This window comes from Phyllostomus discolor, chromosome 5 (assembly GCF_004126475.2).
Source record: "Phyllostomus discolor isolate MPI-MPIP mPhyDis1 chromosome 5, mPhyDis1.pri.v3, whole genome shotgun sequence".
Lineage (NCBI taxonomy): Eukaryota > Metazoa > Chordata > Mammalia > Chiroptera > Phyllostomidae > Phyllostomus > Phyllostomus discolor.
Genome location: NC_040907.2, coordinates 38,722,935 through 38,750,005, shown reverse-complemented (window position 1 = coordinate 38,750,005; position 27,071 = coordinate 38,722,935). Strand labels below are relative to the sequence as shown.

The window sequence follows — 27,071 nt, the reverse complement described above, 5'->3', positions numbered from 1 at the left end:
TGCCTTGTCTGTTGTACCAAGTCAGTGGTTCTCAAAATGTGGCCCCTGGATCAGCAGTATCAGCATCCCTGGAAACTTGTCAGAAATGCACATTCTCAGGCCCCCATCTCAGACCAACTGAAACAAATTCTGGGAGTGGGGCCCAGCAATCAGTGTTTAAACAAGCCCTCTTGTTCAAGTCTGGGGACCACTGCCTTATGCTCCATTATCAGTGAGCCCAGGAAGCGTGGTAGCTGTGCACAAAGACTGGAGTAAGGCAGCCTGGGTTCAAATCCTGGCCCTGCCACTAGCTGCGTGACTTTGGCGAGTCACTTGACTTCTCTGTGCCTTGGTTTCCTCATTGGTAACACTGGGATAACAGGAGTGCTATTTCATCAGCCATGGAGAGAATTAAATGGAATAATCCACATACACACAACTCTTTGCATGGTGCCTCAAGCATAGTAGGTGCTCAGTAAGTGTGGTTGTATCCTGAGACTCCAGGGAGACCCCACCCTGGGCACTTGGTGCAGGACTAAGAGGCAGGCTTCCTTCAGGAGTCACATCACTGAAATCAAGGTGCCCTCTCCTGACCCCTTGGGAGGCTGTGTGGTGGCGATTGCAGGGAAGAGCCCTGGTCTGGGTCAGCCGGTCATTCCCCAGCTTTGCTGCTTCCCAGCTGTGTGACCTTTGGTACATAACTATCCCTCTCTGGCATCCTCCTCTGCATCAGTAATTCCTGCCCCAGCAGGCAGCATAGCGACAATGAATGCTAAGCTGGGTGAGGTCTGACCATATGCCAGGGGCTGTTCCAAACACTTTATCTAATCTTCACCCCAAATCTTGGATGTGGGTCCTATTATCATTTCCTAACTGCTGAAGGGGAAGCTGAGACACAGACCAGAAAGGAACTTGCCCTGGGCCACACAAATGGGAAATGGCAAGCTGGGGTTCACACTCAGGCAGCCCAACTCCAAGGCCACACCCTGAACTTCTCAGCCACCCCATCATTTCTGCATTATGGTGGGTATTAAATTCATAATGCAGTGAGGAACGGTGCTTTACAAGTAATCTAAGTGTCTGCAATTGCCAGGCACTGGGATAACCCCAGTTTGCCGCCGTGGAGTGTGCGCCGTCTCTCACATCTGTATCGTCTACCTACCGGGGTAGACAAACTTCTGCTGGTTTTAGAGAAGAGGCGATGGACTGAGGGAAGAGTTTTGCCCAGAGACATGGGAACCCCAGTCTGTCTGAAGATGCTGAAGATGCTCTCTCCCCTCCCTCTGACCCCTGCCTCGGGGGTCCCTGGCCTCACCTGGCCAGCAGGGACACTCCTCGGTGGTGGTTCTCCGCCTGCTCCATGAGCTCCCAGCCGCCCTGGTCATCCAGAAAGGTGGCTTCGTATGAGCAGCCCATCTTCAGCAGCAGGGTTTTCACCACTTTGACCACCCAGCTGCCAAGACAAGGGGGCTGAGACCTCATGTCACCCCGCCCCCGCAGGCCGGGCCTCCCTCCACCCAGGTCTCTCCCGCCATCAGCTCCCACCTGGCCAGACAAGCTCCTCTCTGCCATGTTATTTGTTAGCTAGTGGTGTTCAGTGTGCCCACAAAGAGTGGCTTTTTTTTTACAAACAATTATTAGCTTTGAGAACAAGAGAGTAAACAGAAGCAAAATTTCCCTCCCTCTGGAGCTGCTGCTTTTCCCCTGAGCTTCTTACTGAACGGAGAGGTCGGAGAGGTCGGAGCCGGGCCTCCCGCCTCCCAGGTCCTGCCTCGGGCTTGTCCTCCGCCCCATGAAGCCCGTGGTTGTTGGGTGGTGCTCTGTGGGACAGTCCTTTCTGCTCATCTGGACAGTCTCCTGCCCAACCCTGAGTTCTTCATTCACTCAGGACTCTTAAGTCGTGAGCCCCAGATCTAGATGCACAACAGAAGTTCCCAGGGAGCTTGTGAAGCCCCGAGACTGATCAGGCTGGGCCACCAGTCTGTGCTGTGAGGCCCTGGGGGAGCTGGGGAAGCCCTGCCGTGAGCGAGCAGGAGGAGGGCACTGCCAAGGACCGTCACCCTCCTGCGTGCCTGGCCCAGACTGGCTGTTCACGGGTACATATTCTACATGTGTATGTATGGATATATACACACATTTATAGGTGTGCATGTGTGTATAAGCCTTTGTGTAAGCATGTGTGTGTAAAAATGGACAATGTGTGTAATAAAGTTTACATTTAAACAGTTTTCCAGAAAGTCAAACCCTTGCTCTAAGAGTTTACAATGCAGTTTTGTGGACACAGTTCAGATGGTGCTGAGAGCCAGCGGCTCTCCTAATCCCAGACAAGGTATCAAGGCATCTTGGAATTCAGGTAACATTCAGGAATTTGCTCTTAATTTTCATGTTTTTGACTTTGTAATGAATATGAGTCCAGTGTGACAATTCAAGCTTCTTCCAAGCCCAGGGCAACTGGAACCATGCAAACTCTGTGCTGATTCTTTGAAACGGTCCCTCAGCAGCGATGCCTTTGGAGTTGTACACGCACGCATGCACGCACGCAGGCACACACAGGGGGTGGAGGGGGGTGGGTTCCAGGTGCTGCTCACCATCACAGCCTAGGGCTCAGCCTCCCTGACTCACCCATCCACCATTCTCCCTCAGCCCTGACCTTCAACTAAAACAGAACAAACCACCCGCATGTACTCTCTGTTACATGTCTCTGTCTCCACTGGTACTTAGTCACCTTCTCACTCATTGGGTTGGGGACAGTGTTGACCTTAGGGCTCAGAAGCTCCATAGGAAACAATGTGACTCAGAGGTTTCAGACAGTCATCTGTGCAGCCAACAAGGAATGCAGGTTTAGGCCAAAAGTTCCAAACACAGAGTTGTGTCATTTGTAGTTTGTCTTCTCCCACCTCACCACTGTCTTGATAAGACTCCGAAGTCTAACAAAAATGATCTTCCTTGTCTCCCTTCCTCCCCACCTCACTCCCAAAGACACACCTGTAAACGCCTGGAGAAGGTCAGCCTGTGCTGCTTTGTAAAAAGGCAGAGGTGCACCATTGGGAGCACGCTGCGGGGTGGGGGGTGCATTTCCTTCGGCTCTCCCAACACCCACTCTGCAAGCTTCACCTTCCTGGGAAGGGCTTGGCTTCCCCAGCACGTGGAGCTGGGGTTGCCCTGTTCCTGCACTGGGGTGGGGTGGGGGGGTGGGAGGGTGCCGGGGTGGGGAGCCAGGGTCCAACCCTGAGCTGCTTCAAAGCCAGAGGCTGCTGCAGGGCACGGGAGCTGGACTTCACAGGATGCACTGTCAAGCTGTAACTGTAGTGTCCAGTCCAGCAGGACACTCCCTCCCCGCTCGAACCCAAGTCTGTTTGCCAGGGCTGGTGTCCACACGCGTCACCCCCGCCCACCTCTCCTCTCGGGCGGTGCGACAGCCTCTGTGCTCTTGGCGCTCTCAGTGGAGCTTTCCCGTCGCACTGCCCGAGGCCAGAGCACCAGAGACCCACTGGGCTTCCACGCCCCCGTGTCTTAGCTTCCTGCTGCTACCCAAACAAATCACCACATACTCTGTGGCTTGAAACAACAGAAATGTTGTTTCTCTCTCTGTTCTGGACACCGGAAGTCAAAACTCCGGGTGTCAGTAGGGCCACGCTCCCTCTGAAGGTCTGGGAGAGAGTCCGTCTTGCCTCTCCCTGCTCCCGGGGACTCGAGGTGTCCTTGGCATGTGGCCGCAGCACTCCGATCTCTGCCTCCCTTCACGTGGCCTTCCCCTCTGTGTGTGTCTTTTCCCCTTCTTGTGAGGACACTCATCACTGGATTCAGGACCCACCTGGTTAGTCCAGGACGACCTTATCTCAAGATCCTCAACGATATCTTCAAAGACTCTTTTGTCAAACAAGGTCACAGTCAGAGGTCCCAGGTGCACATATCTTTTGGGATCCACCGTTCAGCCCACTTCACCCAGGTAGCACCTTGTGGCTTTTCTGGTCCCCTTCCGTGTGACACTCGCCCACCTCTGGTTTTTCTGTCTCAGAAACTGAATCCTGTGAGGCGGCGGCGGCGAGGGGAGATGCTCCCTCCCAGCTCCGTGGTGCAGGCGTCAGCTGAGCGAAGCCCTCCGTGTCAGGGGTTTTCACTCAACGGCCGAGAACTTCTCCGCAACGTGCTCCTCTTCTTCCTCCTCCAGTGCCCCCTCCACCTCCCTCAGGTTTTGTCTTCCCTCAAGCCCACCGGGCTTCTGAGTGAGGGGTGCAGCTTTCTGAGTGAGGGGTGACACCCCCACGGTGGCACCTGCGAGCGCCAGGGAAATGAGCCCCAGTGTCCTGCTGTGATGCTGCCCTGTTCAGGCCTCACAGCACACCTGGCAGTAGGGGTCACTGACCCCGTTTTACAGGCAAGGGAGCCAAGCCACCAAGAGGTTAAATCGGTTTACCTGAGGTACAAACCACCAACCGATGGAACCGTGACTCAGATCCAAGCCCAGCTACACAATTGCTCACCCTATGCCCCTCAAAGTGTGCCTTTGTGGGCATAACACACAATAGGAGCCAAAAAGGAGAAAGCTAACAAACTGGACTACATAAATTTAAAATTTCTGAATGACAAAAACAAAACAATAAAATAGTTGCAGGTCAATTAACAAATTAGAATACTAATGACAAAGAGTAATGTCCTTAATATACAAAGAGCTTGTATGAATAATTAAGAAACATTCCCAACAATTTTGTATAAAATTGGGCAAAGGGCGAGAACGGGTGGCTCACAGAAAACACAAACAGCATCTCAACCTCAGCTTCACTCACGATAAGAACAATGCAAACTCAAATTGCAGCGAAATACCTTTTTTTTCAGTTTTCAGATCGGCAAAAGTGTAAATGTTCTACACCACACTGTGCTGGTCAACGTGAGGAGGTGGACGCTCACGCTCTACTGGTGGCAGTGCCGTTGTGGGGGCAATTTGGCAACTTTGTGGCTTTAGGATGCATTTCAATTCCACTTTCACCACTTCCCTGGTGAAGAACACTTTTCCAGCACACGTTCCTGTCCCACCTTACTGTTTGGCGCGGAAACCCTTCACGCAGTCATTCGACAGCCAGGAATTCCTCCTACGGATACAACCGTGGGGATGCACAGACGGTCGTGCCAACAAGCAAACCACGGCAGCAGCGTGCGTCATTGCGAAGGGCTGCAGAGTACCTAGATTAAGAGGGCCCTGCTGAAATAAATTATGGTGCATTGATAGTTTTTGCATGGAAATATTATGTGGCTGTTAAAAATAATGACCAGCTCTATGTGTAATGATCTCCAAGATATAGTATGTGCTAAAGGCAAAAATGTGTGACTGCATAAGGTTCACAGTCCCTTTGGCATGAAAACAGGAATGAGCCTGAGCGCTTATCTCTGTGTGCACCAGCTCCGGGAGGGGGCGGAAGGACATGTCCTTCTGGGGAGGGTAACTGGGATAAGAGGAGGAAAGAAAAGTCACTTAAGGTCTTCTGAGATTTTTACCATGTGCATATATTACCTACTCTGATTAATAATTTAAAGTCGGATGGTTGGGCCTTAGGTAAACCCCCGTGGGGAGGGCCGATTCTCTCCTGCAGCCCCGGAGACTTGCCTAAACAGAGTGCGACACACAGCAAGGCTCACCAACAGTGGCCGAACAAGCGACTTGCTCTCATGAAAGTGTGCTTCTGTTTTCTCTTCCAGTCTCCCAGCTACTTTCCATTGATTGATGGCCCTAAAGACTTTCCAAAAGGCCCTTGCAGGCTGGCCCTCCCTGAGCCAGGGACAGCAGGAGCATACCGCACAGGTACGAAGGCACAGGGCCGTGTGTCCTTCTTGGTGTCTTTGTAGGAGCCCACATGGCCAGACAGGTTGAGGCCGATGTGGTAATGGACCTGAATGAGCAGGGCCAGGAGCAGCTGCGGGTAGATGCGCCTCACTCGGCCCAGGCAGCTGTTGACAGACAGGAGCTCGCACAGGCCGCTGGCTGCCTGGGGGCAGAGGGGAAGCATGTGATAAGTCCAGACCAGCTCTCACAGCATCCCCAGGAGGGGAGGGTCTGCTTCTCTAGGAGGTCAGACCTGGATCTTTGCTCTACTCAAAGCCCAGGTCCCCCTCCACTCCCACCCCTTGCCCTGGCTCCTGGCTCTGTGGGTGAGCCCTGCACCAGAGCAGTTACAAAAGCCTGCCTCTCTGGCGTTGACACACCCCCGGAAGGTCACATCGTGGTGTTCGTCTTGATCCAGCTGTGCCAGTGAGGAGATAAGCTCGGAGGGGTGACGGGACTTGCCCAAGGCCGCCTGGCCCCTGGAGGGCAGAGCTGGGTTTGGAACCTAGGGTTTCAGAGATGGCAGTAGGGAGCCCTGCCTCTTCCTCTTTTGCACCACAGGCTCACAGACTGCAGGGGGCACCAGCTGCCTTTCTACTTTGGGCCATGAAGCTAGGCTGCCCTCAATGCCTGCCTGGGGGCCAGCAGCCAAAAGAAACAAACCCCAGGCTTGAGCAGGAGCCAGGGAGGACTTGCCCTGGACTCCACGTCCACCTGCCTCACCCACCTTCCCCTAACACTGGCCCTCCCAAGTCCAGGGAATTTGGCTTCGCTGGCATTTGTCCGACCAGGTTCCCAAGGACCCAGTTTGCACTCACCTCCCTGTCACTGAACCTTCTCCACCTGCATTCCACTCTCTCTAGCCCTGGCCTGGGCCCACCAAGTCCTCTCCACTGGCAGGACCATGTGGGGGTGGGGAGGGGGCAGTGATGGGCTGGGGTCACAAGACCTGGTGGCTCATTCTGGCTCCACCACTCCTGCCCCTCTTGGAGCCTCAGAGTCACCCTCCGTAAAGTGAAGTTACTGCTCCTCGTCCAGCTGGCCACACAGGTGTGGGCACAGTTGAATGAAGGAGAAGGGAGAAGGCTTCTAAAGAAATGGTTGAAATCTGTGCCACCACACAGGTGGCCCATTTCATTGTGAAGTGAAAGAGCAAGTGGCTTGTTCCCGAGGAAATGAATGGCATACTGGGGGCTGAGTGAGCACGGTAAATGCGCCGCGTAGGAAACGCTTTCCCGTGCCCTACCTCGCTCTTCTCCGCAGGTAGGCCGGACAGGCAGGGGCTGCCGCTACTGATCAGACAGACCTAAGTAGAAGGCTAAAGCGGCGGAAGTGGCTGAGCAAGGTCAAACAGAGAGGCAGTGGCAGAGCTATGACGAGTCTCCTGGACTCAAAGTCTTTACGCTTTTCAGTAGCCCAAAACTAAAGACTGTATTCAAAGAAAACAGTCTGGGGTGGAGAGAAAAGTCCCTGGTGATGCGCCCTAAGGCTCTGCTCTTGGCTTAATCTTGCTCAAACAGTTCATTGATACCACTTGCTAAAAATGAGTCCCGGCTGTATCTATGCGCGAACTAGGCTTGGTGAACAAGAAGCACGGAAGGGTGATGGGAGAACACGCTGGAGGAGTCAACAGATGCCCACCTTGGGGAGGGCCTGGGGGCTGGCGTGTCACTTTCAGAACTTGGTGCCGAGGGAGAGAGACAGAGAGGCCTGATGGCAAAGCACGGGGTTTGGAGGCTGGAGATCTGGGTTGGGTCCCGGCACCGCTGCTCACTGGCTGAGTGCCCTTGGGCGAGCCGGGGACTGTCACTGAGGGAGGGCATCTTTCTCTGTAGAGCATAATACTGCCTGCTCCTCCCGTCCCCACATCTCTGATTATTTGCTTCCCTCCTTCAGGGTCCCCAGAACTTACGAGTATGATTGGCACAGAGTAGATGCTCAATAAATAATTGTTGAATATATTAGTTCAAAATTTTTGAATATCTACCATGAGCCAAGTAAATGTTAGCCGTTTACTATTCCAGGCTGCTGAGGGAAGTGTGAGGAGCAGTCCTGTTGCACCACGGATCACAGTCAGGAGCCGATGGAAGGAGACGAACCCAAGCCACACAACTACCTGCTAGCAGAGCAGCATGCCAGACGCTGGGCGCTGGGCCCAGTGGGAGGGGGGAGGGAAAAGGGGCTCACCGCTAGGGGCACAATGGAGGCCCTGCCCTTCTTGGTGACTGGCTTCTCCTTCAGGCTGTTCAGGAGCAGGTCCAGGAGGTCTCGGACATCACAGCTGGGCTTGCTCAGTATCAGCTGCCTCCACATCTCTGCTCCATTGCTGGGAGGTCAGGGGGAAAGTGGTTAGTGGGCACCAGGCCAGGGGGCCAACCCTGCCTCCCTCTATTATCCATGGGCGTCCCAGCAAATTTCTGGAATGGTCTAGAAAACACTACCTATGAGGCAGGGGGCTAACAGCGATAGAAAACCCTATTCATTCCCTGGTGTTACACCAGGTGCTTTACATGCAATTTACTACTTCAGCAAATACTGAGCATCTGCTGTCTGCCAGGCACTACGCAAACCTCTAGGGAGACAGACATGAACAGATATTTAAGACATCCAAGGTCCCTGAATTCTCACATTGACCCTCAAGGTGGGTTGTTATTCCCATTTTACAGATGCAGAGTTGAGGTTCAGAGAGGTGAAATCACCAGACTGAGACTACACATCTAATGAGTTGTATTATCAAGAAGTGACCAGGTCTGATGTCCCAAAGCCTGTGCCCCTTCCCCGAGGCCCAAGAGCCCTTTGAGGCCTGGATACTGCATCCATCACATAATATCAAGGAGACCACGCTCCGGTCCCTTAGAAGGCAGTGCGCCAAGCAGGGGAGGCAGTTGCACAGGCAGCACCAGCCTGCAGGCACTCTAATAGGCCAGCGCTCTATAGGGTTAACCCAACCCTTTCCCCTCCTGCATGAGCTGTTTGAACCTCCCATTAACTTTCCAGTTCTGTTCCCCTGGAAACCTGATAAAGATAGTATGTCAACTATATTGCTAGGTAACATTGTTTATGGTAAAAATGACCCAATTGGTAAATTGCATCTGGGCTGGGAGGAACTATAAATTAACTATAAGAACCGATGGGGACATTGCAGCATCGAGCTTCCTGGAGTGACTGTACGTGTCCCTGTGGGGACCCTGGAAGCAAAGTCTATAGAGTAATTTGGTATAAGAAATACTAGTTCCTGTGAGGCCTGAGCCACCTAAGCCAGGGCAGCTTCTGCACCTTTCCCCTAAGAGGCCCCAGGGACCAGCTCTTGGAACCAGGGCCAAGACAAGGGTAAGGAAAGTGAAGCATCCAGGGCACAAAATTTAAAGAGTCCCTCACCCTCAGGCTCATACAAGTACAGGCTTATCCCCTGAGAGGGAGGGCCTCCTTAAATTTGGTTCCAGCTCTGCCTGGCTAGTTCTATGGGCTGCTGCAAGGTCTCCTGCAAAGAGGAGCTAGCTCCATGGGCTGCTGCAAGGTCTCCTGCAAAGAGGAGCCGGTCACACCATTCTGTCCTATCTCCTGAGCAACTCTGATGCCAAGTGTGGCCCCTGCAACCTTGTGAGCCTGAATGGTTAGTGGCTTCAAGAAGAAAACCCTCTGGTGAGCAGTGCAGTTACAAGGTTTAAATAGTTGCAGGTGGGAGACAGAGATGTGGCACCCCAGCCCTCACCATTAATGTCCTTGGCTTCTATGAATGATGCCAGCTCTCCTTATTAGAAGCATACCCCACCTGTATAGCTCTGCACAATTCTTTAACATTCACTCTCAACCAACCATCTTAAGATGTGGAACACACACTTTCTGTTTTTATTCAGCCCTGGCTTGTGTGGCTCAGTGCGTTGAGCACCAGACTGCAAACCAAAGGGTGGCTGGTTAGATTCCCAGTCAGGGTACATGCCTGGGTTGTGGGCCAGGTCCCCAATAGGGGAGCACTTGAGAAGCAACCACACATTAATGTTTCTCCCTCTCTCCCTGCCCCTCTGTCTAAATAAAACTTTAAATTAAAAAAAAAAGATGTGGACCACATGCTTTCTGGCTTTTTTCTGGGTGTGGGAGCACTTCCAGGGCTGGGAGGCTGGAATGGTCACACTGGGCCTGTCCATGAGCTCGCCATCTGGCCACAGTCCCCCCTGCCCATCAGACCACCTGCTCCCTGAAGGTGGAGAGCATGGTGCGTCCCCCTGCACAGGCCCAGGCCCAAGCACGAGCTCAGCACAACAGGCTGCATCACTGTCACAACCACCCATCTGGAGTGGGAAAGCAGGGAGTCCTCCTTTCGCCTGTCGGAACAAGCAGGCCACCCGAGACCACACAGCAGCTGGAGGCTGAGTCAGGACTGTCACTCAGGCCTCCTTTCTATGGCACCCTGAAAGAGCTCCGGGCTTGGAGCTGGAGCTGGCCAGATCTGAGTTTAGGTCTTCACTCTGTTGCTGGCTCAGTGGGTGCCTAGCCTAGGGTGAGAAACTTTCCCTGAGCCTCAGTTTCCTCATCTGTACAATGAGGCTATTGCACTATCAATGCTAAGCAAAGACAGCTAGCAATGCTAGGGAAGTGCTTAATGGTTGGTATAAGTACCAAAGATTATAGGAGAGGGGCTGTCTAGAAGGGCAAGGGGCTCCTCTGGATAGAAGAGCCCCAGGCTGGGGGCGGGGGCTGCTTCTACCCTCTGAGATGTAGTGGCTGACAACCCCCCTCACATGGTACCTGTCTAGTGGGAGGGGGCACATGAGCAGGGCCACAACCACCTCAGTCATAAAGGAGCTGGCCAAGAGCGAGACGGGCAGCAGGGCCACCTCACGGGCCCGTGGCTCCTGGATGTGGCTCAGCTGCACGTAGATAGCCTGCATGATTTCTGGGATCTGGAGCACAGTGGGCAGCCGTGAGCAGGCAGAGGGCACATGGGGAAGGCAAGGGAAAGGTGGGGGCAGGGCAGTGGGAGGAGGAAAGGAGTGACAGGACAGAGGGCCGCCCACAGGAGAGAAATGGGTAGGGGGCAGAGTGCCTGCTCCTTCCCTGAGAGTGAGCTACTTTGTCTCACTACCCACCTCCACCCCACACCAGATGGGTGAGTCCTTTCTCACCTGCAACTTGGGAGCACCTAGAACTCAGGCCCCAACCACCCCTGCCTGAGGGATGAGCAGGCCCTGTGGGGTCTCCCAGCCCAGGCGCTGCTCCCAGGGCCTTACCACCTCCAGGGCCCGGTGGCGGTACCACTCCAGCACTGAGCAGAGCGTGACCTCCGAGGCCAGCTGCACCATCTCCACTGAGTCTTTTGCCCAAGAGTCCGAGCTGCCTTTCAGCCCTTCCAGGGCTGCTAGCAACAGGTCCTTTACCTGCTGGGGTCCCAGGAAGTCTCCAAATTCCTGCAACAAAGGCACAGAGATTCTGGCCCACATGGACAGATTCTGAGTGAGCCACACACAGATGCGTCAACACCGCCAGACACACACAGAGATGAGCAGGGAGAGCCCAGCACCCCTGAGGAGGAGCTATAAGACAAGGGGCGACATGGCCTTCAAGCAGGGTGACACGGCCCGCTCGCTGTGGCACAGACCACAGGGGCTATGGGCCCTCAGATGGCCCGTGTGGTCAGGGAAGCCTTCCTGGAAAGATGGGAGCGGGGAGGGCATCGGGCAGGCGGTACTGTCCCTCTCCCCCATTCTCGGGAAGGCCCGGAGCTGGTGGGCAGCAGACAGTCACCGCGATCACGCGCAGAATGTTCTGGCATGGGCTGACGGGGTTGTAGGGCCCCAGGAAACGCTTGTTGCTCTCATACAGTTCCTTCTTGTCGATCTCTTTCTTATCCCGGGCTCCTGCAAGAAGAGGACCTTCTCAGTGAGGCCCGATCACCCTTTCTTTAAAACTTTTTGTTAAACATAGATGTGGGACATACATAAATCATAGGTAACCAGCTTAATAAATTTTCAAATGTTCAACTTATCCATGTAACTGGCACCTAGGTCAAGGAACAGAACATGACTGGCACCCGAGAAGCCCCTCCTGCACCCTCTTTCAGCCCACTCTCCCCCTCCCCCACTCGGCACAACCACTATTCTGGCTTCTCCACCCACAGATGACATAGCCTTGCTGTTGGACTTCTGTAAATGGACACATTTATTATGTTGTCCTTGATGGCTGGCTTTCACCCAACATCATGTGGGTGGGATTCTTTGACCCTGTTACAAGGAGCACCGCTTCATTCATTCTCAGAGCTGCATAATTTTCCATGGTATGAATATACTATGATTTATGCGTCTGTCCTACTTCCGATGGACATTTGGGTTGTTTCCAGCTGTAATGCATCGTGCTGCTATCAACACTCCAGCATATCTAGCCCTGCCCTTTGGTGAACACATGGGCACGTTGGTTAGGGGGGGTAGCTAGGAGAGAAATCGCTGTGTCCCAGGCAGGCAGAGGCTCAGCTTCCGGGGATGCTGGCCGGCGGTTGTCCACAGTGCAGACCAGCATGCTCCCACCAGCACTGTGCAAGCATCCCGGTGGCTTTGCTTCTCAGCTGCGTGCAGCAGAGTCTGTTTCATTTCCGCCATTCGGGTAGGTGTGTGGCACCCCCTTATCCCTGGCATTCCCAGCCCCCTCTTTCTGCTTCTTTTTTCTTAAGGACTTGTCATCGTCTGACTTGCTACAGGTATTACTTTTTTATTGTGTTGTCTCCTGACAACAAGAAGGTAAGCTCAACAGGGAGGACTATTTAACTTTATATTTATGTCTTCACTGCTGTGTCCCAGTGCCTAGAATAGTACCTGGCACGTGACAGCTCTGTGTTTTCTATCAAAGGAAACACATTTCAGATGCATTTCCTGAGCCCTTGCTGTGGCCTGGCCCGGGTCCCACCTGGATCTCCCAAGTTAGGCAAGACATGGGCACAAGACAGGTCCATCGGGCGGAGGGACCACGCAGGCCAAGTGTGTGGGCTTTTTGCAAAGGGGAGGACTTGAGGCCTGGATTCAGGCAAATGCAGGTTCTCATCCTGATTTTGCTGCTTCCTGCAGTCAGGGGCCTGGACAAACCACATTTCTTGTGGAGCATCATACAGAGTGGGTTTGGCCTACCGTTGCCAGACAAAATACAGGATAGCCAGTTACATGTGAATTTCAGGTAACAAATCATTGTTAGTGAAAGTACATCTCAAATATACAATACTTTCAATCAAATTATTCATTGTTTATCTGAAATTCACATTTATAGGAGTGTTGCACCTTTTTATTTGCTAAATCTAGCAACACTAGTTTGGTCTACACTATTCCTGACCTTAAGACTGAGGAGAAACATGACCATGTCACTGTCGCCCATCTCTCAGGAGGTCTGAGTGGTTCTTGGGCAGCAGGGGGAGTCATCCAGGGGACAAATCTTTGTCCCCAATGCTAGAAGTCAAGAGAAGCAGGGACACCAGATGGATCCCAAAAGGCTGAAACTGATAAGACCGTCACTGCAGGCATGGAGAAAAGAAAACTCTATTTGACAATTGCCTATAATGTGCGGTACTGAGCTGGTACTCTTTACATATATGATCTCATTTAATCCTTCAGAAAGCTTGTGAGTTACATGCTATTGTACCCTTTTTTAGAGGTCAATAAATCTAGACCTGGACAAGAAAAGTACTTGCCTGGGGTCATGCAGCTAGGAAGGGCCAGAGCCAGGTCTTGTACCTACTACATTCTGCCACCAGAGCCAGGGAAGTTTAAACAACATGCCAAGGTCCCTTGGTTTGGGGCAGTGTTGGAACTATGGAAAAAAGAAGGATGCAAATGACAGGCGATACTGTGCACCTCTGGGGCAGTGCCATCTGGGTACCTGTGTCAGCCCATGTCCCAAGGATGTTCTTCACCTGCAGGCTTGAACCGCTATGATTCTAAGATAGAACGTGGCCCTGACTGGTGTGGCTCAGTGGATAGAGTGCCAGCCTGCAAACCAAAAGGTTGCCGGTTCGATTCCCAGTCAGGGAACATACCTGGGTTGTGGGCCAGGTCCCCAGTTGGGGACCTGCAAGAGGCAACCAATCAATCTATCTCTCTTCAGTTTGATGTTTCTCTCCCTTTGTCTCCCTCCCTTCCTCTCTCTCTAAAAATAAATAAAATCTTTTTAAAAAATTAGACAAATAAAAATTTTTAAATAAGATAGAATCTGTTCTTTGTTCATTCAGTGAATATTCGCTGAGCACACACCATGAGCCTGGCCCATGGCTAGCCCTTGGGGATTCCATGGTGAACAAGACACAGCTGCACCCTGCCCTCAAATGAGGTTCAGTCTAGTGGGGAAGACACACCAGGAGATAAGAGGTTAGGGCTATCATGCCTGAGTGTACACGGTTCCATGGGAATGTGAAAATGAGAGTCACAAATTAATCTTGGAAAGATGAGGAAAAGCTTAGATAGGAGAATGTTTATACTGAAATAGGTTTGTTTGTAGCCTTTGTGCCCTGCTCCTGTGGGGACTAAGTCTCTGGACGTCTGCAGACCCCATCAGACCCTGTGCTGGCCTCCACCATCTCCCACCAGTGCCTCGTTGCCAGTGCTTCAGTCCAGTGCCTGGCTGAGTGTCTGTGCAGAAGCCTTGCTTCAGAGGCGCTTCAGGCTTACGTTTTTGGAGCTCCAGGATGGTGTAGAGGATGATGATGCCCTCCAGAGCCTCCCGGCCAATGTCCTCATCAGGATCCCCGATGCGAAGGGTGAGTCTCCCCAGCAGAAGCCCCAGAGCAGGGAATCCTGAAGACATCTGTTTGTGTTGTAATCTTAGGGATTGAGTCTTATAGGTTCAATAATGCTACACAGTAAATGGTGAACAAGCTGGAATGTCTGTCCCTGACAGCAGAGCCCTCTGAAGGTGGTAAGGGCCACCTGGGAGTCTCTGGACAGATGCACAGGCTCCCTCTGAGCTGGGGAGATTCTCCCTGAAAGTGCCCCCCGTGCCTCCCAGGGGCCACTCACAAAAAAAGGCGGGGAGAGAAGCGTGTGGTTCAACACAGAGACATTGCTGCTCACAGCGCGTGCTCGTTCATGGGCCTTTCCAGAGTTCATCCAGGGCCCCAGGGGCTGTGAGGACAAGGACAAGACTCAGAGCTACAGGCTGGCCACCAGCCTCTACTGCCTGGGCGGGCAGGCCAACCTTCACTGATCAGCTTCTGGGGAGAGCACAAGGCCATGCCCCACAGTTCTGTTCTCCTTGGAACATCGGGAGTCATGGGGTCCCGAAGCTGAGAACAAGACTGGAAGTCCAAAGGGAGGATGGTCAACGAGGAGAGAGATGAAAGATGGAGCATCATGAAGCTCAAAGAAAAAGACAGGAGCAAGGATGAAGAGAGCAAAAATATGAGGACAGCTATGTCAGGAGTATGGAAGAAAGGGAGAGAGAGTATGGGAGAGAGGGAGAGAGTGAAGAGGCAGGAGTCTGGGACAGGGCCTGCAAGGACAGGGACGCAGGACACGGGCACAAGATCACATCCTGAAGTCAAATCACTCCTTCTGGGTCCAGCCCCCACCCTCCCACCCCCACCTCTGCTCCTGAGCCAATCCTCCTTTCCTCTCCACCCTTCCTCTCCTCCCTCCTCTCCTCCCTGTCCCCACACCTCCAAAATGCTCTTCAGCCCAGCAGGAGTGGGGTCCTCAACAAAGAGAGCGTTGAGCAGTGTCTGCAGGGCATCCAAGGTCTGATGGTAAAGTGTCTATGGACAGGAGAAGGACCAGGCCACCAGGGGGCTCTGGAGCAGACCTAGCCCCAGGCAACCCCTCATATGCACCCTTGTGAGCTGCTTTCTCTTCCCACCCCTGAGACTAACTTGCCGTACGATATTGGACATATTACTTCCCCTCCACAGGTCACAATTTCCTGTTCAACAAATTGGTCATTATTATCCCTACACTTTTTACCTTACAGGGGAAGGAAGCGGACACCCAGCATTTGCTAAGAATCTGCCATAGGCCAAGTAAGCAACAAATGAGAAGTGGGTGGGAAAAGGCTCTAGAACTGTAAGAGCTAGGTAAACTTTTATTATTGTCTCTAGGGAAGTGCTCTGATTCCTTTTTTAATTGCTACTCCTAGACCTAAATAGATTTTCCAGTTGCCTCTTCCGGGAGCCATCTCTTCCCTGCCCGGGCCCCTCCTCCACCAACCACACCAGCCCGGGAATTGTTTTAGGAAGGTGCAGGTGTTACACAGACCCAAGGCCGAGCAGGCCAAGGCCGAGTGGGTTTGAGCCACTCTGGAAAGACCCTCTCTCCTCTGCCTTCCTTTGTCCTGCCAGCTCCCCATGTCTGCCTCTCATGTTGTTATTGTTCGGGTTTTCTGAGTCTGTTCACACCAGGATTACACCACAACCACCTAGCAAACCTCACTCTCCAACTACCTCCTCCTTCCCCACTCAGCTGTAGTCCATCACTGTGCAGCGCTGACCTCTGCTGGCTGGACCTGTTACTACAAGAGGGCTTCTGCCTTGCCCTGCCCAAACAAGGATTCCCCACCCTTCCTTTGGGTCTTCTCTCAGTGCAGCACCTCTGGGACCCAGAGCCCTTGTACTGCCACGTGGTCTGCCCCCACAACTCTCCAGCCTCACTTCCCAGCACTCTCACCTGACCCTGGGCTCCAGCCACGCTGCCTTAGTGACCCTATTCTCTCCATCCTCAGGCCTCTGCACAGGCTGTTCCCTCTGCCTGGCATGCTTTTTCCTTCTGATAGCCCCACTCCCTTCAGCTAATTAGCCCTTCTTTAACCTCTCTGCTCTGGCACCATGACCCCTGACCCCCATCTAGGCCAGGTCCGGGCTCTTTAGAGCACCACGTACTTCTTGTTTGCAACATTTACCAGTGTTGTAATTTTGCATTAATTGAATGATTCCCTCATAACATTTCTCCCCCCTGCCCTTGCCCCTACTGTATCTCACCCCTGTACTTCTGGAGTAGGCCCTCAGTTAACATTAGATGAATGAAAGGATGAATGAATGAATGAATGAATGATCCTTACGCTGAGCTGAAATGCCCCTCCCTTGACTTCCCCCACTGGCCCTACACCCCACACTGAGGGTCACCCCTGACTGCTCCTCCCTGGGCAACTGCAGGGGTTCAGAGATGTTCGTGTGAGTGGGCTCCTTGAGGTTCTACTTCTCTGGGCCCCAGCCCAGGCCTCCTTCCTTGCAGCCCAGTCCTCAGCCCTCCTCCTTTCCACCCTGGCCCCGCCTCCGGCCACGCCTGCATCTGCCCACACCCCTCTTACAGTGCAGGGCTCAGAAGTAAACAGAGCCCTCCAGATGAGCAACTGATCCCTATTCCAAAGATTCATTCAGTCACCAAACATCTCTCTCGGGTCAAGAGAGGGGCAGGAAAGTACCCAAGGCCCTGCGGCTGGAGCACCCTCTCACACCCTGCTGGGAGTCCTGCACCGTGCCTCACTCTGAGGACCCTGGGCAGCCCGAGGACCCGCCAGGGAGGGTGCTGCTTACCTGTATGGTCTCAGCCCTGGCCTCCTCTTTCTCCTGCATGGCCTGCACAGAGGGCAGGGAGAACACACTCCTCACACACGTGTTCACCAACTCTGACCTTTCCCGAACACCCAAGACAGGCTGGGTGTGACTGGTGGAGAGACAGAAATCAGAGGCATGGAGTGAGGGAGGGGGCCCTCTGGCCAGAGTCTGGAGCTATGAATGCAGGGCTGGGGTGAGGACACCTCAATGCGAGGCCAGGGGTGGGCCTGAGTTGCAGATCCACAAATGGTGAGAGGAGTTGGGGGGAGGAGGGAAATGGGTGTGGAGGGCAGGCAGCCTTGGCAGAGACGGGGCAAAGGGAGAGGCGAAGACATAGGAGTGGGGTTGGGGCCCAGCAGAGAGGCCCCAGAAGAGAGAGGCAGAGCCCATTGGAAGAAGAAAAGGGGAAGGGTGTCGGGGAGGGGGCTGTGGACACCTCAGCTGTGTCAGGGTCTCCATGGCCTGCTGGCGGGTGGAGCTGGAGAGCGAATCCAGCGGCTCTTCCTGGATCTGCCTCTGGACAGGGCACCACAGAGGACAGATGAGGGGCCAGGCAGCTGCAGACCACCAGGCCTGAGGCTGCCCCCAGAGCAGCATATCCCTGCCCTGTCCCACCTCCAGTGGGTGGAGCCAGCTCACTGCTCAGACTTGTCTGGAGCCTCAGTTCAAAGCCACCAAAACACCCCGCGCTCTAACCTGCTGCGCCCCTCCAGTGGGGCTCAGCAAGAACTGTTCCTGCAGCCCCACAGTGGGAGGTTTATTTAAACTACCGACTGGCCCAAAGAAAAAACACCATGGAGGGCCCCTGAAAGACAGCCAGTTGAATTCCTTTAAAAATGTTATTCTAATTAGTTCTCACTTTTGATCTAGTATCTGCACACAATAGGTGCTCAGTTAGTGTTAGTTAAATGAAGGTATCAGGGCAAGGGGGTTTTCTCTCCTTAAGGGACCCAAAGCTAAATACAATTTTGGAAACTTCTCTGGTTGTCCCCACCTAACACATTCTGGTGAATGACAGAAATGACATATTTAGCAAAATGATAAGGAAATTACCCACCAGGAGTAATTTTGGTCTTAACTAACAATAACTGCTCCTGGGTACCTAATGCTCCACAGTGAACCAACCACTGGGTTGCGTCCTCCCCACAAGCGGTGATGCAGACGAGCGGAGTGAGGCTCAGAGAAGGGAAATGACTCGCCTGGGCTCCCTCTGTGTGCACGGAGAGCAGTTGGTGGCGGAGCTGAGACTCTAGTCCAAGTGTCCTGCCTCCTCATCTGTCCTTGTCCCCACAGCCCCCCATCTCACCAGTGGGTAGACTCAGGACTTCCGCTGCCCCCACCCCAGTGCCACAGACCAGATGTGGCTCCCGCACCATCATCTTCTTCACCATGGTCTTCTTCTCTCCTTCACCTTCCAGCATATTCTGGCTCTTCTGCAGGGTGATGGCATTCTCAACCTCGGGGGCAGCAGAGGGCACAGCCACGGCGTGAGCGCTGCACTGAACCCAGCTTTCAGGGGCTGTCCCTACACCTGCATCAGTGGCCCGCCACCTGCAGGCACGCCAGCCTGCTCCTCCCCAGTGGCCAGCCCCAGGGTTGCTCAAGAGAAATGAAAAACCACAAGGGGAACCACTGGGGGGCAGGGTGAGATTTGAGAAGGTGATGGGGGGCGGGGTGTAATAATCCTTGAAGTCCAGTGTTTGGAGGAGGACAGATATCAGGGACCGCAAAATACCCCCCCTCTGCTAGTCAACTGATGGCGAAGAGGCAGCAGCGGGGGCACAGAAAGGGCCCTGACACCTCCAGCTGAAATCTCGCCATGAGTAATACCTCTTAAAGGCCTCCTGGCCTCTGCCCTTCTTCAGGGCACATCCGAGCCAGACTAAGGCACTGTGCTGCTGAGAGGGAACACATTAGCTAATGTCCCAGTAACCTATGCAGCCTCCTTATCTTAAGGGAAGAAGGAAAACACATGAAACAAATAAAATAATAAGTGATATAAATTCATATAGTAAAGAAAGTAGAACAAGGGAATCAGATGGACAGTGTGGTGGGTGAAAGGTGCCACAAGCTCCTTCCCGCTCTTCCTGTGGGGGGACAGATGGCCCTGGGCCCTGGGCGCATCCCACCGCTTGTTCGGACCAACAGAAGGCTACGCGAGGGCAGTGCTGCCGTTCCTGGCCTGACCCTGAAAGGAACTGGTGACTCTTCCCCCCTGGAACCCAGCCGCCATGGAATGGTGACACCACGGGACAGAGACCAGGGAAGAGGGGGTCACTGCAGATGTTCCGGCCCACCTCCCGTGGGGACCTCTGACTACACCACCCAGAGCAGGGGAGCCATCCGCTGAGCCCAGTCCGACTCCAGAACGTGGAACATTGGGCCCTTTTCATCCTTACTTCCCCGGCTGTCAGAGTGAACTTTTAAACCACTAAGTTTTGGGGGCGTTCGTTAAACAAAGATTAATAACTTCATCTGCTGAAGTGGTGGGAGAGGGTGGCTCATTTAGTGGAAGCGGGAAGGCCTCTCAGAGGAGATCATATTTAGGCCGAGTCCTGAATGATGAGAAAGAGGTGGCTGTGTGAAGAACTAGAAGGAGGGCCTGTCTGCCCCAAGAAGAACGTCATTTCACTATTGTATCTCTAGTACCTGAAATAATGCCTTGCACACGGTAGGGGCTCAGTTAAATTTGTTGAGTGGCTGCAGTAACAAACTCTCTCTGTGCAGGGACCATGCTCAGTGCTGTGCATACAGTGTGTAACACAGACCTCCAACTTTACATTGCCTGTCTTAAAGATGGCAAGAAACTTCCTGGCAGAAGTAACAGGTGCAAAGGCCCTGAGGCCAAGAAGGAGTTTGGCAAGAGCGAGAAACAGAAAAAGGCTGGTGCAGCAAGAGCAAGGTGGACAACTAGAAGAATGCCAGGGTATAAAGACACATGCTCCCAAAATGCAAGACCTCTTCTTAGTTTGGTCACCTCCTCCCCACCCCCACACTCACGCTGCACTGGGCTGGCCTCCAAGGCAGCCACAGGGCAGGACAGAGCCTCCCCGCTGTGAGTCCTGGCCTGGGTGGACCCCCTACCTCCAGACTCTGTCCATCAGCCAGTGTCTCTCACACTCTGTGTGTCCTACTCATGTCCCCCAGCCTGTCCAGTCTGCCCCACTGGCCCTCAACAGGTCCTGCAGACGATGGCTTTCCCTGGCCTCCCGAGGCCTTGTGCCTGGCCAAGACCTAGGTTGGGCCTATATCCTGAAACAGGCCATTTCCAGCTTTTCTATCCCCTTTAGAGACCCTCTCATAATTCTCTTAGTTGTTTAGAAAACTTACTGAGTGCCTACGATGTGTCAGGCACTACCATAGATGCTGGGAATACAGCTGTGAATAAGACAGACGGAAATCCCTGACTGACAGGACACACACTATAGTGAGGAAGACTAATAAGAAGTACAACGAAGAACTAAAGCATACTGTGCACCAGATGGTGATGAGCATCATGGAGAAAAGAGGAGCCAGGTGGAGAAACAGGGAATGCTGGGGCTGGCGCTGGGGCTGGGGGGCGGGACATGGGGAGGGGAGGGGGCGTCCCAGGACATCAGCTGTCGGCTGGGCAGGAAGCATACCAGAGTCAGTTTGTTGCCATCCTCTCTGTTCCCTGGCACGTTCACCAGGCATGTGGCCCCTTCATCAAATCCTTCTGTGTGTCATAGTTTTGGTGAGGAGAGAAAAGGGTAGAAAGATATAGTGCACCTAGGGTGCCACAGTCCCATCTCGCCTCCCCAACTGAGCATCTCTAATCCTTACTCCCCCTGCAGCTAGACTGAGCTCCCTTCCCTAACCCTCCAGTGACTCTGCATTTCACTGAGCATAAAGTTGGCACACTTGTCAGTGCCTGCAGGGCCCTGCCAGGTCCGCCTCCCCAACCCCCATCCCCAGGCTTACCCTCTCTGCTCCCCCTCACTCTCACTCACACTGGCCAGACAGGCGTCTAGGCCCAGGGCCTTTGCACAGGCAGTTTCCTCTACCTGGGACAGTCTACTGCCACGCCCCCTTGTCCCAGTCCTACACCCGTCCTTGAGGTCTAAGCTTGCCTGCCACTCCTCAAAGAGGCCTCGCCTGTCCTTCAGGCTAACGGGGGGCCCACTGTGATCCCCTTGTGCATCATCTTACTCTCTTTTTTCAACCATTATCACAATTTATAATTAAACTTTTATTTATTCTTTTAAAGATTTTATTTATTTATTTTTAGAGAGAGGAGAAGAAAAGGCGAAAGAGAGGGAGAGAAGCATCAATGTGTGGTTGCCTCTCACACGTCCTCTCCTGGGGACATCACCTGCAACTCCAGCATATGCCCTGACTGGGAATCGAACCAGCAACCCTTTGGTTCACAGGCCAGCACTCAATCCACTGAGTCACACCAGCCAGAGCTAAACTCTTACTTGTCATAGTAGATATCTGCTGTTTTGTCAGCCCCAGATTTGTTCATCTTTCTTTTGGTTAAAGAGTTCCTGTCTTCCCTGTGGGTTACCCATTCCATGTAGCCAGGTGAAACTGAATTCTTCAAGCCCTACTCATCACCCCTCTTCAAACGGGGGTAGGCCTGCAACCCAAGCTTGGCCAATAAAAAGAGTCTCATGCCCACAGCCACGGTGATTGGTCCAGGAATGGGCTCTCGGGTGAGCAGGGCAATAGAGCTCTTTATTTAGGAAAGTGCCTCTCTCTCCTTCTGAGGACCTCTGAGAGCCTGGAATTCGGGAACATCTTGGCCACCAGAGGCTGCCAGAGGATGGAGCCAATAGGGAGAAGTAGAGACATCCCAGTTGTAATGAATACAGCTAGCACCAAGATTTTGGCTTTTAAGTACCATTCTCCACTAAAAGGGACAAGGCTCCTTGCTCTGATTCTAGGACTTGGGCAGGAAAAGTATAAGATGAGCCAGAAAACAGGGAAGAGACATCTTGTACCAAAACAAGAGAAATCCACACTAATGAAAATAAATAAATGAGTAAATAGAAAGCTTGACGAAGAATGGGATATTTACATAGTTTCAGAGCATAATTATTACAAAGAGGTAAACAGTGACTTCACAGTGGTGAACCTTGGCAGCAATCACCTCCCTCAGGTGATTGCAGTGAGTGTCATCAGTGATGGGAGCAACCCAAGCCATATTCCACCAGATGCGAAGCAGTGAGAAAAGGCTGGCATCGCCTTCATGCTTTTCCTGCCCTGGGTACATGACATGAATGTGACCATGAGAAACAGCAGACAAACCCAGACTCAGGCACAACTCACCAAACAGCTGGCCTGTCAGCTTCAAGTGTATCGAGAACATGAAAGTTAGGAGATCCAATGTCGCTTCGGCTACCCTGGATGACCTCACAGGCCTCCCGCGGCCATAGCCAGAGGATGCTGGACCTGACGCAGCAAGTGGAAGGGGTTGCCCAGGGTGGACACAAACCAGGAGGCCAAATATACCCAGAAAACCATCGACGAGACTGCTAACCAAGCCTCTGAGACTTTCTCAGGTTTTGGGGGGAAAATAGGCTTCCTGAAGTGACAAAAGGGAGCCACGGGTGACTCCCCTCCAGGCCCTGAGCTCTGGTCAGTGGCTGTCCCCTTGGCCTGACACCCCATTAAAGGACATTTAAAAAAAAACAAAACATGAAAGTCAAGGAGAGGCTGAGGACTGAGGAAACAAAACAGACTCAGCAAAACAGGGCAGGGAGTGATTCTGAGCTGGATCTTTTTTCCCAGGAAAACATTACTGGGGCAATCAGTGATATTTGAGTGGGGTCTGGAGATTAGATGGTAACCGTGTATTAATATGGATTTCGTGATTTTGATGGTTAATGCTTGTTCTTTTTTGTAAGAAATAAAAGCCAAAATTCAAGGGTCAGGGAGCATCATTTGGCAACTTAATCAAATTATTCTCCAAAAAATGTTTATACTGTGCTTTCAATTTTCCTGCAAGTTTTCATTGTTTTAACTTTTTTTTTTTAAAAATGAAGGAGAACTAGAGGCATTTTTCAGACAAAAATGATAAATGTCCACCATCAGCGGAATTCACCAAAGGAAATTCTAAAGTATATACTTCAAGCAAAAGGAAATCAATGCCAGATGGAATGAGCAATGAAGTGAAAGAAAGAGGTTAATATTTGGGTAAATATAAGAACATTAACTGCATAAAATAATAACAATGTTTATAGGGTTAAGAAAATAATAAATATGCGTTACCAGGATAGCATATAAATAGGGGGGAAGGAATTAAATGGGGTTAAAGTATTCCAATCACACTTTATATAAAAGAATCACATATCTATATGAAGTGACCAAAACAGGTAAATCTATATACATAGAGTAGATTAGTGGTTGCCTAGAGCTGGGGGGCAATGGGTTGGGGGTGATATCTAAGGGGTCATGGGGTTTTTCTTGGGGGAGGGGTGATGAAAATGCTCTAAAATTGCCCTGGCTGTTGTGGTTCAGTAGATTGAGTGCTGGCCTGTGAACCAAAAGTTCACTGGTTTAATTCCCTGTCAGGGCACGTGCCTGGGTTGTGGGCCAGGTCCCCAGTTGGGGGCGTGCAAGAGGCAACAGATCGATGTTTCTCTCCCACATGGATGTTTCTCCGCCTCTCTTTCTCCCTCCCTTCCCTTCTCTCTAAAAGTAAACAAATAAAATCTTTCCAAAAAAAGAAAATGTTCTCAAATTGATGGTGGTGATGGTTACACAATTCTGCGTATATTTTAATACCATTAAATTGTACACTTGAAGTGGGGAAATTTTATGGTATGTAAATTATATCTCAATAAAGCTGTTTTTTAAAAAGTTCAGCATGCAAAAACAGAATTCCTCTACATCATCAAGCATCGTCAGTACAAAATAAAAATTGTATTAAAAAATAAGATATGATTCATGATAGCAATAAAAACTATAAAGTACATAGGAATTAACCTATCAAAAAATGCAATAGATCTTGAAGGAGAATATTTTTAATTCTAGTAAAGGATATGTCCTATACAAAAAAACTTTAATAGATGAATAAATTAATAGCATTCCAATAAAAATGCCAGCAAACTTTTTTGAAGATCTAGATACACATATTGTAAAATGCATATGGGCCCTCGCCAGTGTGGCTCAGTGGATTGAGTGCCAGCCTGTGAACCAAGGGGTCCCCAGTTCAGTTCCCAGTAAGGGCACATGCCTGGGTTTCGGGCCAGGTTCCCCAGTTGGAGGAGCGTGAGAGGCAACCACACATCAATGTTTTTCTCCCTCTATGCCTCCCTCCATTCCCCTCTCTCTGGATGTAAATAAATAAAATCTTTAAAAATAATTATAAAAATAAGATGAAATGTATATGAAAGAATGAGGGCTTACTAATGGACCCCAGAGCATGTTTTGGATGCTGTTGTCCTCAGAATAATTGTGAGAACTTTTAAAGGCATTCTGACCCTACCAGATATGAATACACGTTTACAAAGGCATAGTAATTTTTTAATTGCAATATGGTGTTGGTCCATGAACAAACAAAAATATTTGGAGATATAAATAATTGAGAGATCTTTACAACGTCAAAAATTGACAGGAGATCAATTTCCAGAACATCTGTATGTCAGAAGTGCAAGCAGGCTCCAGACAGGACCCCTGCTCAGGTGGGGACCGCAAACACTCAGCAGAAGTGACCTGAGCCCAGCACCTGCCCACTCCATTGACCTGAAAAGCCAGGTCTGAAATGTATCAAAAAAGAAAGAGGCATAACCTTTGAAAGGAAGGTGTAGTGAGTTGACTTTTCATTTGGACACAATAAGCATTCTACCATATGGAGATATTAGACTTAAGGAAACTGAAGTTCAGAGAGATTAAGTAGCTTGTCCTACATCAATCAACAAGCAGAGGCTGAGCACCGGATCTCTGGTGCATAATTAGCATATTGCCTGTTATCCATTGATGGATGTTCCCTTTCTCTGCCCTCTCCTCTCCCCTCCCTGCCCCACAGGTCTAAATACAAGGTTCTTCCAGGACAGCGCCCTCTCTAGGGCTGTTGCCATACTTACGCTCAGGGACACTTTGGAAGGCAGCGGTGTCCTCGTCTGTGGTGTTGCTGGTGGGGACCACCAGCGGGAACTGGCCCATCTCGGCACCGGCCATCTCACTCCAGTTCTGCTGATTTTCCTCCAGGGGCATGATGTGGGTGGTGTTGTCCTCCGAATAATCCTGCTGGCTGCTCAGTGTCAAGGTGGACGTGTCGCTAAAGATGAGGCTAGAGGCCAAACTCAGAGTGTCTTTGGAGCCCAGTATAAAAGTCATGCACGAGGGTGGAGAAAGGACAGAGTTGGGTACATAGGTGCTGGAGTGCAGGCTAATGTCATCATTGGAGCCAGGAATCAGGGCCAAGCATGAGGTCTGAGTGATGGTCATGTTCAAGTCAGACTTGACATTGCTATTTGAAGCCACATTGATGGTTCCCTTGGAACTCGTGTTCCAGGCTGCATCAAAGGCTGCTTTCGAAACAGACCCAGATGTGTTGTATGAAGCCAAAGTGATGGTCTCATTGGTGTTTGGGCTTGGGGTCCCATAAGAATCTGGAGCCACATTCAGGTCCAACTTGGAGATAGTTCTTGAGCCCACACTGAGCCGGTGATTGGAGCTGGAATCCAGAGAAGAGTTTGAGGCTTGAATAAGGAGTGCTTTTGAGCCCGGCCTGGAGATACATGAGCCCAGAAGTAGGGTTTCTCTTGAATAGGACCTCATAAAAAGGTTTGATTCAGGCCTGGAAGGATTGGAGTTACTCAGACCAAAATCAAAACTCTTGCTTGAGTGGGAGTTGAAGGCCTCCTCAGAGTTCAGCCCAGAGTGGTTGTCCGAGCTCAGACTCTGGGACTCGGCAGAGCCAGGGCTCTGAACGAGGTCTGAGGCTGGACACAGGGCCCCCTGTGAGTTAGGTCCCGAGATGTGATTCGAATCCAGGCCCAGGGCTTCACCAGAGTGGGGAGTGGTGAACTGGAGGAAGGCTGGAACCACAGCCCCGCCGTCAGCAGGTCTGGGGGTGTTATCAGACACCAGGCCTGGGGCCTGCTCAGAGACAGGACTCAGAACTGGATTAAGGTCTGGAACAAGAGCCAAGCCAGGATTCAGGGGTGGATTCAGGGTAGAAATAAGGTCTGTATCTGGGTTTGGCCCAGAGATGGTGCCAGAGCCTAAACCTGGGGCCCCGGTGGAGTTGAGGCTAGGTGTCATCTTTGGGTCTTCATGGTGGACCAGACCAGCCCCTGGACTCAGAGCCATGCCTGGCCTAGAGGTCTCTCAATGCCACTGCCCCTTCCTCTCCAATAGCTGACTGTTGAGCTCCCTGCAGTGCTCCTAAGAGAGAGAAAAGGCAATGCCTCACCTATTAAAATCTTTCCATGAATCCCCACTATTTTAAAATGAGGTCCTTGTGTGACTTACAAGGTCCTCTATTACCACACCCAGCCCACCGTCCCAGCCCCATCCTACTCCACAAACCATTCATCACACTTTCTTCCAGTGACTGAATCAGTTGTCTAGCCCCTGCTGGACATGAACTCCACACCGTCAAGAACTGTGCTTATCTTGGTCCCCGGGGTAACCCCAGCAACTAGCACTGTGCCAAGTACACAGTAGGAAGTCCACGAACACTGGACACATGAGGAACCTCTCCCACCTTAAGTAGAAAAAGGGAAGGAGAAGCTTCCTTATGGGTCACCCTACTTCCAACCTAACTTGCTAGAACTACTCCGCAAATGA

The 27,071-nt window shown here is 51.8% G+C and overlaps 1 protein-coding gene across 1 annotated transcript in view; it reads right to left on the bottom strand.

Moving 5' to 3' along the window:
• The window catches only part of MROH7 (maestro heat like repeat family member 7), a 39,954-nt gene extending 13,341 nt beyond the window's left edge, over positions 1–26,613 (bottom strand). Inside the window, exons 1-14 of the mRNA XM_028512831.2 lie at positions 25,361–26,613; positions 20,933–21,006; positions 18,683–18,766; positions 17,746–17,825; positions 17,289–17,418; positions 15,423–15,518; positions 14,785–14,889; positions 14,437–14,572; positions 11,540–11,652; positions 11,026–11,202; positions 10,544–10,698; positions 7,985–8,123; positions 5,770–5,960; positions 1,295–1,432 (exon numbers count right to left, since the gene is read on the bottom strand). Of these exons, the coding sequence (XP_028368632.1) occupies positions 1,295–1,432; positions 5,770–5,960; positions 7,985–8,123; positions 10,544–10,698; positions 11,026–11,202; positions 11,540–11,652; positions 14,437–14,572; positions 14,785–14,889; positions 15,423–15,518; positions 17,289–17,418; positions 17,746–17,825; positions 18,683–18,766; positions 20,933–21,006; positions 25,361–26,591 (2,849 nt within the window). The 5' untranslated portion in view covers positions 26,592–26,613. The remainder of the gene's footprint in view (positions 1–1,294; positions 1,433–5,769; positions 5,961–7,984; positions 8,124–10,543; positions 10,699–11,025; positions 11,203–11,539; positions 11,653–14,436; positions 14,573–14,784; positions 14,890–15,422; positions 15,519–17,288; positions 17,419–17,745; positions 17,826–18,682; positions 18,767–20,932; positions 21,007–25,360) is intronic.
• Positions 26,614–27,071: the final 458 nt, after the last annotated feature.